The sequence below is a fragment of the Macaca mulatta genome, chromosome 1 (genome assembly GCF_049350105.2).
Source record: "Macaca mulatta isolate MMU2019108-1 chromosome 1, T2T-MMU8v2.0, whole genome shotgun sequence".
Classification (NCBI taxonomy): domain Eukaryota; kingdom Metazoa; phylum Chordata; class Mammalia; order Primates; family Cercopithecidae; genus Macaca; species Macaca mulatta.
In genome coordinates, this window is record NC_133406.1 from 124,603,781 (window position 1) to 124,615,838 (window position 12,058).

Genomic DNA, 12,058 nt, shown 5'->3' on the forward strand with positions numbered 1-12,058 from the left:
AATTACAGGAGTACAAAAACACACATTTCTAAAAATGAGATGGCATATGAACCCACGATCGTAGTAACATGAGTCAAAACCACTGATGGTCATTTAAGAATTTTCCCAACGTTGCGGCCACTGGCTCTGGGCTCTTGGAGACCGTTGGTGCTCATCGTGAACACGGGATGGAGGGCGTGGCCCTGCACGAGAGACATGCCTACCAGTAATGTAATCACCGGCTTGGACATTACTTGACCCAGAATCACAAACATAAGATTTCAAAAGGAGCTGGAAATATCCTGGAATTACTGGAGTAACTTTAACCTCCCTAAGAGACTCTCCCTTTGTCACTTAAAACTGGAAAATCAAAGTTCAATCCAGAGAAGCAAGGCCCCCGTACAAGCTGGGAGGATGCCTGCATGAGCTGAAGAGAGGACAAGATGAGCTCTATTTCAACAGGTCAAAAGTCTCTGGGGTCAAAAGTCTCCAGTGTATGTAATATTCCTGTCTCAGCTCAGGCTGCTGTTATCAAAATGCTACAGACTAGGTAACTTAAACAACAGAAATTTATTTTCTTACAGTTCTGGAGGCTAGGGGTTCAAGATCACGGCTCCAGCCAATGTGGTTCCTGTTGAGGGCTCTTTTCTGGGCTTACAGATGGCCACCTTCTTTCTGTGGCCTCAAGCAGCCTTTTCTAAGGGTGTATGCAGAGAGAGCAAGCTCTCTCATGTCTGTTCTTGTAAGGACGCCAGTCCTATGGGATCAGGGCCCCACACTGACTACATTTAACCTCAATTACTTCCTTAGAGGCTACATCTCCAAATACGCCACACTGGAGGTTAGGGCTTCCACATATGAATCTGGGGGGACTACAAATATTCAGTCCATAACACTTCCTTGAATATAATCACAATTGACAATGTGACAATCATAAACTTCCATTGCTTGAAAAGCAATCCAAGGATCATTTCTTCTAAAGAACAGGTGGTTCTGTGATCAGTTACCACGTCTTTGATTAAAAGATCTGTATTAGTCCATTTTTATGCTGCTGATAAAGATATACCTAAGACTGGGTAATTTATACAGAAAAAGAGGTTTAATGGACTCATAGTTCCACATGGCTGGGGAGGCCTCACAATCATAGCAGAAGGCAAAAGGCACATCTTATAGACAAGAAAGAAAATGAGAGCCACCTCTTACAAGGCTTCCTCTTACAAAACCATCAGATCTTGTGAGACTTATTCACTACCACAAGAACAGTATGGGAGAAATCGCCCCTGTGATTCAATTAACTCCCACTGGGTCCCTCCCACAACATGTGGGAATTATGGGAACTACAATTGAAGATGAGATTTGGGTGGGGACACAAAATCAAGGTCTATGGTCAGTGTCGATATATAAGCTACTCTTTCTCAGTCTCAATGAATGAAGCATTTCTGACTCCAAAACTTTGACCCCGAAGCTTAAAAACCCAAATGGTTAAAACCTGCTGGCTGAATTAGGTAGAATGGAGCTTCAGAAATATAAATATGCTACAGAATGGGTCACTGTGGAAAGTTTCCCAGAGTGCTGAGTCATACCTGCTTTTGTGGTTTCTCTGTCTCCCTCCTTGTTGATGACTATCAGCTATCATTTTTCATTGATGTTCATATACCTCCTTAAAGCAGCGCTTTTCCCCCTCAAAACATGTTACTTCTGGGCTTTTTAAGGTATAGAAATCAATAATTAAATTGGTTAGAACTATATGCAAAATAAGAATAAACAGACTCTGAGAAAGAGAGTCCAAGGTGGTTGTGGGAGTCTGCGATATTGACCTTTATGCCCTAGTAGCCTCTGTCTTGTGTCGTCCTCTCCCCTTAAATGTGGGATAGGGCTGTGGCTTGCTTTCACCAAGAGAATGCAGTAGAAATAATACTGGGACAATTCCAGGCCCAGACCTTGAAAGGCCTGGGTGGGAGCTTCTGCTTTTGTGCTCCTGGGAGCCTTGAACTGCCACTTAAGAAGTCTAGCAACCTGGTGAGGAAACAACACGCAGAGGCCACGAGAAGGAGAGAATATATAGGAAAAGAAGGAGGACAGAATACACAAGAAAAGAAAGTCAGCCGTGGCTGACTCACCATGTGAGTATAATCACACAGGCCCATGGGCAGGATCAGTTAAAGAACCTCCTGGCTGAGCCCAATCCATGCTGCAGAATTGTGAGAAATATAGTATTGGTTGTTTTAAGCTACTAAGTGGTGGGATAGTTGTTGCACAACAATAGATAAAAGATATCTTCTTTGAGACATGTGAAGTATAGGAAGTTAAAAAGGTCTGACCAAAGGCTCAAACCTACTGCTATGACTTTAAGGACCAAGCTTTGTCAACTGAGTGAATAAAATAACCAGTGGAGCTAAGGAATGGATCTCAGAGTGCAAGCCATCTTGACAATCCTCCACATTCTCTGTTCCAGCCCTAAGCTCTGTGTTAAGTGAAACACAATAATGTATACAAAAATAGCTGGCAATCAGGCTGGCACATGGGAAACACTCAAAAAATGCTTCTGGATTTGTTCATGTGTTCCTAAAGCAGTGATGTGAACACGAACCTATCTATTCAGAGGTAGTATGGTGAAATGGGTAAGATCATTCTGGAAGCAGAGAGCCTGGGCTCAAATCCTGGATCCCACAATCACAAATGGGGCCTTAGACTTACCTGACTCTCCCATGCCTCAGTTTGCTCATCTGAAAAGGAGGCTGGCTACCAGAACCTACCTCACATGATTGTTGTGAAAACTGAGTTGCATGTTAAAAGATTAGAAGGTACGGCCGGGTGCAGTGGCTCATGCCTGTAATCCCAGTACTTTGGGAGGCTGAGGCGGGCAGATCACGAGGTCAGGAGATCAAGACCATCCTGGCTAACACGGTGAAATCCTGTCTCTACTAAAGAAACAGAAAAAATTAGCCGGGTGTGGTGGCGGGCACCTGTAGTCCCAGCTACTCAGGAGGCTGAGGCAGGAGAATGGCGTGAACCTGGGAGGCGGAGCTTGCACTGAGCCAAGATCATACCACTGCACTCCAGCCTGGGCAACAGAGTGAGACTCCATCCCCCCTCCAAAAAAAAAACGAAGATTAGAAGGCACCTGGCACCCAGTAAAGACTATGTAATTGTTTATCGTTAAGGTTTTCTTTTTCTGTCTCTGTTGTTCTACCATTTCACATTCAACCAGTCAATTACACTAGTGTCTGCGCCAGTATTCACAGTATTTCCCTTCAGAGGTTTCAAAACTGAAAAATGGTTACGATAATTGAATGCCAATTTTTAGGCTCTTCTATTCTTCCGGGTTTCTCCTCAGATAAAGTCATATCAAAAGTCATTAGTCTCTGGTAACATCCTGGAAAAGTTAGCAACTTATTGTGAGAACGGGGTCAAGAAAAGTGATGAGCAAGGTGTGTATGGAAAATGACAAAGCGACTGTGTGAGACACCAGGATGCCGTAGAGAGTGCGGTGGGGTAAGGGGTGTGATGCACAGGAAGGTGCTGATTCCCTGTGACCTTGAGCAGGTCTCTGACCCTGGGGCTTGGGGACCTCAACTGTAAGAGGGGATACCTCTACCCCACCTGCTCTGACCTCTGACAGGGCAGCAAGGAGGGGCAAATGAGTCCAAACCTATGAAAAGCTTTTCCTAACTCCTAGGGCACTGGGCAGAGGGTAGGAAGTATCTCAATCTATTTACGGTCTCTTACTTTCTGCAACAACTTTTTACATTTTTGAAAGTTTTCAAATAAGCCCAAAACTTCAACAAGCAGGGCCACAGCAAGTGCCTTTTATGAACTAACGAGAAGCCTATTTTCTTTAAGAAACTAAAGAGTAGACATTCTTTTTGACAATTCTCAAAAATAGCTCAGTCAATTCGATAAAATCATCTTTGAAAACATAAAAAAGAACTCACCATCACTTGGCACCTAAGCCCGATAGGTTGCTGCCACGGTGAAGGCTTTACATAAAGGGAGAGCCGACAGCCTGTGATTCTGCTGGGTCTGATGGAGACCTGCTATTCTGATTTCCGAGGCTTGCTTTGTCTATTCCCGCTCCCTCTTCCCTCCTGTCTGTTTCTACACTTTACAAAAGGCCTTAGAAGTTGTATTTCTGGCCTAGTAACTCTTCCAGCCACTGCTGGGTTCAGACCAGATTTAGCCCAAGGATCGGCGGGTGACCAGGCCCACACAATGCCAGGAGGAAAGGTGCCAAGCCTGCTCCAGCTCTGGCAGACTGGCTGTCACTTGGGCATCTGGCTCTCCCTGAGGGCTCCATTTGTCAGCAAAGATGTCGCTCTTTCCCCAGCCATTCTTTCCACCTCCTAACCCAGGCTCTCCACGAGAGGGACAAAGGGGGCCTTATTAAAGGCAGGGAGAGGAGGAAAACCAATGGCCCTAAAGAGAAGCTGAAAGGATGAGGCTGGGGACCACCTCAAAACACTCTCCCCAGGGCAGATGGGCACTTGCCACCTTTCAGGTCTCCCTGGGGAGCTGGGGTGACTGACTTGAGTTTTTGAAAGCCTGGACAGTTGTTGGTCATGGTGAGAGCAAACTGAAAGGTTTGCAGCAAGCCTGGGAGCCATGCAGCACAATCAGTCTGGCTTCTCCCGTCCAGCTCTGCCCTGACCAGCAGAACTGTGTGGTGAGAGGCAAGGGCTGTAGCTAATTACGTTTTCTGAACATGCCACAGGCATACTTTCCCCAGGCTGTTTGGTTTGTCCCCTCTCCACCCCCACTCAGCTACAGTGTGCAGCTCAACCAGTCTTACAGGGAGGAGCAATGTGGGAGCCCATGGGGGGAAGTCAGTCCCACCACCCTGGATGACCTATGGTGAGAAGACGCCCTGCCCTTTCCCACCTACACAGGTGGAATTCACACCAACTAGGGCTGAGGGCCAAAAATCAAAACCACCACAGACCTCACTCCTGGCCAGTGTCTTGGCTACTTACATATAGAGCTCCAAGTATCACTCATCTCCACCGTGACCACAGCCGGATTTTTCTCTACTGCTTTAACTGCAGCAAAACCTGTTCTGAGACAGACTGTCTCCTGCTTGGCTTTATTGCTGCCACAATCTGAAATTCTCTGTCCTCCTGTGTTCCCATCACCTATACCCCAGGCCTGTTTCTGCACCTGCCCACCAGACAGCAGTGCACTGGTCTCTTTTCAAGTGACTGTGAGTGTCACAGGTGCTGAGATAGAGCTCTGAAGGCAGCCAGCCTGATGTGTCCGGGGCTCTGAACACAAGATGTTTAACACAAATCTGCTGGTCATTCCCCGATGCCAAACATGGGGAAAGAAAGCCTTCTGAGATGAATACGTGGCAAACGGTGACCTATTTGTCTTCAGAGCCCTACAGGCATCTGTGAAGGACTCAAAACCCCAGATTTCTGGTACACAGACATGTGACTTGGACACCAGTTTCCACCAAGGGTGGCAGCAACCTTGAATGCTAGATTATCCCATCCCCGTAGTACAAGCCAAGCCAGAGGAATGAAAGAGGGTACACACCAACATGAAGACGGTTTGGCAGCGTGGCCTGACTCCAAATACAGGCTGAGCCACCTCCCTGGAGCCCAGCCAAATCTATGACAAAGCCGATTGTTCTGATACCCACTAAGGTGTGTCCTTGCTGATTTTGGCTGCTCTGCCAGCTACATGATCACAGCAGTAATAGGTGCAATGAACTAAGTGCCTACCCTGCCCCAAGCAGGGTACACACATCAGCATATACTGCCTAAGGAGGCAGAGCGCCTGGGAGAGGGTAAAGGCTTTGAAGTCAGATGTCCCAGGCTCTGCATTCACCCAGAGACCATCTCAGTGCCAACTGTGTCCATGCTCCATGCCAGGCACTGAGAATGTCATGAGGTATAAGGGTGGCCCCTGGCCTCATTCATAGTCTGTGGAAGAAAACAGATGGAAAAATAGGCCACTAACCACAAAGTGAGAGATGCCATTATGGGGGCATTCACTCAGCCCTGGCCTCACGACATCTGAGTGAATCCTAAATGAGGCTAGCCATATGTTTTTGTGCAATTACGTAAATTCCGTAAGCCCTAGTTTCTTCATCTGTGACACGGGGATTAATAACACCTAGGTCATGGGGTTCTATGAAGACTAAATATACAATCTATATAAAGTGCTTACCTTGAAGCAAATAAAATGATGGTAATCACTCTTATTTAACCACAAAATAATGAGATTATGTGCAGAGATTTAAGTATGACAACCCAACTGACTTCTAACTTTTTCTCAGGCATACATTTTCAAAACACTCACGGCTCACACACTTGGAGTCTCTAACCTGCACCTGATTCTTTATTGGAGGGTCCCTGGGATGACCATACAATTTACTGCCCAAACCAGGCCTCTGAGGGTGGGGAAAAAAGGAACAATTCACGATTCCACTGGGACAGCATGGTAAATCACATGTCACATTTTGGACAAAATGGAGCTGTTGGTCACTTTATCCATTGTCCATTGGCCAATTTCAGAGTCAAAGTAGGCAGTCATCACTATGCATCTCCTTTCTCCATCATTTTTGGGAGCTGCCAATAACTTTGACCCAGCAAAACCTCAACCCGCGTGAGAGCCAGCAACTGCCCCGCACCATCTAGAAGTCCAGAAACTCAATAAACATGGAAACCCTCCCCACCTTCGCATCTCTTCCCCAAACCAGAAAAGGGTCAGCCTCTGGTCCTAGCTCTTGGCATCTGTTGCCACCCCTCCCATGCTAGACAGCAGCTGTCTCCCAGCAAGGCATCAGCCATCCTTTCTGCCTCCTGGATATTGCCTCTTACCTCAGGTGTCCCAGGCTATAGAAGCGGGACTCGCCGTCGGTGGAGCGGACCACCTGCAGCGTGAACATGGGCTGCAGCTGCCTGAGCTCCAGCAGGACGATGGCCAGGTAATGGATGAAGAGGAGGGCATCCACGAGGGAGACTGCATATTGCACAATGCCCTGGTAATTCCGGTCCCGAGAGTCCAAAATGCGGACCCCATAAAAAAGCCAATAGGAAACCACAAAGAGAAAGATGAGGACCAACAAAAGGGCACGAAACACAAACACCCGTGGCATGTCAGCTCTCCGCTTGCGGAAGAAAAGTGCCCAGGTCCCTATGAGCAGAATGAGGAGTTTGAATGCCACGGAGATAAAGAGCCCCTCACAAATTGTGCCACAAGGCTCCAGCTCATCCCTCCACAGGATCGGAGGTAAAAGGATGAAGGCGATAGGGGTGAGGAAAACTAGAAGTCCAAGAAAGGAGGCGACGGTGAGGCCCAGGTAGCGTTTGCAATCCAGCCCCACGCTGTCCTCCATGTCCTTGCTGATCCTGGCAATGTCCTCTTGGGATATGCTGTGCTCTGAGGTGCCTGTGATGGCCGTGGTGGTCTCTCCCCAGTTGTCATCCTGGTGGGGAGAAGACAGTGAGGATGGCACGATGCAGGTCATTTGTAAAAGCTACAAAGAGCAGTGAACATTCAGGGCCCGCCACATCTACCCAGCCCTGTTCACAAAGGCTTCCAGAAAATGAAAGCTTAACTCTTTAAATATTAGAACTTTTTAACTCAAACAATTTTCATTGAAATTTTCAAAATGTATGCAGTATTTACCTTTTCAAACAGAGAAAACATAATGTGATCTTTCTGTCTGTTTGGGTGATCCATTGACATAACATTGATTATCACCCCCGTGTTGAAATGCCTTGAGAGGCTCTGAGGGCCTGGAGCTGTTTGCCCTGCAATGCGCAATCCAGGTGTTAGACTAATCATATGAGAGCTCATCTATAGAGATAAACCTCCTGCATCTTCTTTCCAATTCACGCTGGGATATAAAGGCTCACCAAGTCCAACTTCTGGAGGTGGGAGTATTACTACACCCTCCAGCAGCCCAGAAGAGCAAAGGGCATAGCAAGGGAGCTCACACCACTAAACAAACCCAAGCTTACCTGCAGCTAGGACTCACATTTTACAATCTCCTTATGGGCCGGGCGCGGTGGCTCACACCTGTAATCCCATAACTTTGGGAGGCCGAGGTGGGGAGATCACGAGGTCAGGAGATCGAGACCATCCTGGCCAACATGGTGAAACCTTGTCTCTACTAAAAATACAAAAATTAGCTGGGCATGGTGGTGCGTGCCTGTAATCCCAGCTACTCGGGAGGCTGAGGCAGGAGAACTGCATGAACCCGGAAGTCAGAGGTTGCAGTGAGCTGAGATCGCGCCACTGTACTCCAGCCTGGGGGACAAGAGCAAGACTCCGTCTCAAAAAAAAAAAAAAAAAAAAAACTCCTTACGATGTTCACAAGATCCACTTAACAAGTATCAGTGTCAAGCACTCTTTAACAATATTGCTCATGGACCAAGCTAAGCAAATCCAAGAATCCACGTATGGCCATATTGACTTAAAAATTCTTTCTAAAACATGTTTTCATGAGGAACTAAACATCAAGGGCATAGAAACAACCAGGATTATTATAATGTATCTTTTACTTTCTAGCTTCTTGTCTTTTTAAACTTCTAGGCAGTTGCAAGTTAAAGCAATTAGTCTATTCACTTAGCATGACTCAGTTGATAGAATTTTAAAGGATTCTGCTGTTTAAAAACAACTGGCCGAGACGGGTGGATCATGAGGTCAGGAGATCGAGACCATCCTGGCTAACACGGTGAAACCCCGTCTCTACTAAAAATACAAAAAACTAGCTGGGCGAGGTGGCGGGCGCCTGTAGTCCCAGTTACTCAGGAAGCTGAGGCAGGAGAATGGCATGAACCTGGGAGGTGGAGCTTGCAGTGAGCTGAGATCCGGCCACTGCACTCCAGCCTGGGCGACAGAGCGAGACTCCATCTCAAAAAAAAACAAAAAAACAAAAAAAACAACTGGCAATAATAATGGAGCAACAAGAGAGCAAGGTGCTGAAAAGACACAGGGGGCCAAAGAGGTTTTGCCTCAGAAATTCGTACGTATCCTCTCACTCAGAAAAAAAAAACGTCAGACGCAGTGGCAAAGTGGTGAAATTAGGACACCAACTTAGAAAAAGCTAGTTGAAGTTAGTAGCTAAATCAGCAAGACAGAGATCGCTCATAACCAAATAACCCCGAATCTAGTCATGACCAAAAAACATGATTTATGAAATGTATGGGCTATGGTAAGAAGTGGTGGTTAAGGTCTCAATCCTATGAACTAATAATCCTTCAACTTGGAAAGTTCGAAGTATCACATACACTGAGAGAAATTCCTATTTAAGACGATGGCCAGAAGCAGCCAGGACTGTCGAACATTACTGGTGGAAGTGGACCATGGCACAGTGCCTCTGGAAAACCACTCTGGCGGTTTCACAGAAATTTAAAAATACACTTAAGTACATGGCTCAGCAATTCCACTCTCAGGTTTTATCCAAAAATTAATAAAAATGTACATCCAGCCAGGTGCGGTGGCTCACGCCTGTAATCCTAGCACTTTGGGAGGCCAAGGCAGGCAAATCACCTGAGGTCAGGAGTTCGAGACCAGCCTGGCCAACATGGTGAAAGCCCGTCTCTACTAAAAATACAACAATTAGCTGGGCTTGGGGGCGCGTGTCTGTAATCCTGGCTATTTGGGAGGCTGAGGCAGGAGAATCGCTTGAACCCGGGAGGTGGAGGCTGCAGTGAGCTGAGATCATGCCACTGCACTCCAGCCTGGGCAACAGAGAAAGACTCTGTCTCAAAAAACAAACCAACCAACCAACAAACAAAAACCCAAATGTCCATTCACTAGGAGAATGGACAACAAATTGTGGTAGACTGACGCAATGGAATACTACTCAGCAAAAGTAAAAAGAATAAGCTGTTGAAACATACCAAAATATGGATAAATCTCAAAATCATTACGCTGAGTGGGGCGGGTTGGGGGACAGGGGTGGACCATATGATTCTAATTATATTAAATTCAAAAACAGGCAAAATTAAACTATAGTGATAGAAATCAACACAGCGGTTGCCTTGGAGAGGTGAGGGTGGGGCAGAGGTTGACTAGGAAGGGCACAAGAGAGTTTCCTGGGGTGCACATGCATGTCTAAAAAATGCAGATGTACAAAGGATCCTGTTAAGCTTGAGGTTCTTAGAAGAAAAAGCACCTAAGATGCTTTCATCAAAACCCCCTAGATATTCAATAAAGAAACTGAGGCCTACAAAGGCTGTGACTGCTCAAGGTAACGGAGCTACTAAAAAATACAGCCTCCAAACACCCATCTCAATGCTTTTCACACCAGATCATCCTTGGGCAACACCAATAGCTTCCCAAAGTAGTTCTCAGATATGAGGTGCAGAGGAGATGCAGAGAAAAAAGAGCCTTTGTTGTAGGCCACCGGCACCTCTGAACCCACATCCGGGAGGAAACTGACCCCCTCATGCACTCCAGGGTGATCCAGTCCTAGGATTGGCCCCACCCAACCATCAGCCATCCCAGAGCCAAGACAGGCAGCACTAAATGCATTTGCTCATTGCTCAGTGAACCCCACGTTCAACCCACAACTGGAGCTTTGAGTCCCAAGAACACCTTGTGTACTCTGAGGAATTCCAGTTCCAGTGCACCTATCTGATTATAAATGCTTACCTGTGTGTATGCACAGGTATGTACAGATGTATGCTTATCTATAGTCCTATATCTGTCTTTACAGCTGTGTATCATACATTGCTTTGTTTATGAGGGGCAAGGCTGGACATGTGTATATATATTTCAGGATGTGCAGAGGGTGTGCAAACATGTTTCTGTGTATAGCTCAGATATTTATTTAAATCAGGTGGGCTGCCAGACAGTTGGAACCTGGAGAAGAACCCACTCAATGGTTTAAAAAATTAATAAAGTGTCAGTATTTCAAAAATACTATAAAGTTAGGATTTCACATAAAATCCGGATTTGCAGCTTTTCTCAAACACTGAATCCCTGAATTCCTGAGCAACAGTAGGTGTCTGGAGCTGCGGGGCTACTGTTTCCTTTACAGAGGCAATGCATTCTCCAGTTAGCCACAGGCTCCTTCACACCACACTACAGCACTCACACTGATGCACTGCACAGACTGCTGTTAACCCAAAGCTTGTTTGATATATTTTTGCCCCCTCTTTTTGATCCAGGGCCTCCTTAATTAACTTACGTTTCTCTACCAGGCATCTGAGTGTGCGGCCTCTGATTTACTGCATAGCTCTAGTAGTAATGGTCAGTCTGGGCTGTCCCACGTTTTTCAAACTTCTTCTTAGGGTTTCTGAGTTTCCTTCTCCCTCTTACACTGTTCCATTGTGAAATGAGCAGTGACAGACTTCAGCTTTTCCCTTCCCTACCCTGTCATCAACCTTGCTGATTTCTTTTCCACACCATGCAAAGCAGGCCAACCAATCATACTTCAGAAGAATCCCCAAGCTACCAAAGGGCAGGACAGGCTGTCCTCAGACCAAAAAGAGACCACGGGACATAGATAAATTAGCATGCTAGAAAAATAAAGACAAAAACCCAAGAGAACCTAAGGAAAACATTTACAGAAAGGAGTCTTAGTCAAGTGGCAGTGTGCTTAGAGACTACCTTTGATCCTTACCTGAACTTCCTCTGTCCGAGCAGAATCATTTCCCAACAGGGGCTCTCCAGTGGGAGGTTGAATGGTGACAGACTTTTCTGACCCTCTGCCATCTTTATTCCGGGGTGACTTATGTCTCTCTCTAGTTCTCTCCCTGAAAAACAACAACGAGCTAGCACATTTATGCCATGTTAATTAACTCTCTGGGTTTATCAAAATGTAAGTATCATTTTGAATTTAGGAAAGTTCTACACACGCACGCACACACACACACACACACACACACACACAGAGCATCAAAACCCACCCATCTTCACCACACTTCAAAGGGTGCATTGATCTTTACTCCCTACTTAATATTTTCTTTCTGCCATCCCAAGACCCAAAACACTCTTCTTGCGTTGCCATAAAGAAATACCTGACACCTTCATAAAGAAATGAGTTTAACTGGCTCACGGTCCTGCAGACTTTACAGGAAGCATGGTACTGACATCTGCTTGGCTTCTAGAGAGGCCTCAG

At 46.2% G+C, this 12,058-nt stretch overlaps 1 protein-coding gene across 1 annotated transcript in view; it reads right to left on the reverse strand.

The window, feature by feature from the left end:
- The window catches only part of VANGL1 (VANGL planar cell polarity protein 1), a 52,203-nt gene that overhangs the window by 22,840 nt on the left and 17,305 nt on the right, over nucleotides 1-12,058 (reverse strand). The window contains exons 3-4 of the mRNA XM_028830038.2: nucleotides 11,561-11,693; nucleotides 6,801-7,408 (exon numbers count right to left, since the gene is read on the reverse strand). Of these exons, the coding sequence (XP_028685871.1) occupies nucleotides 6,801-7,408; nucleotides 11,561-11,693 (741 nt within the window). The remainder of the gene's footprint in view (nucleotides 1-6,800; nucleotides 7,409-11,560; nucleotides 11,694-12,058) is intronic.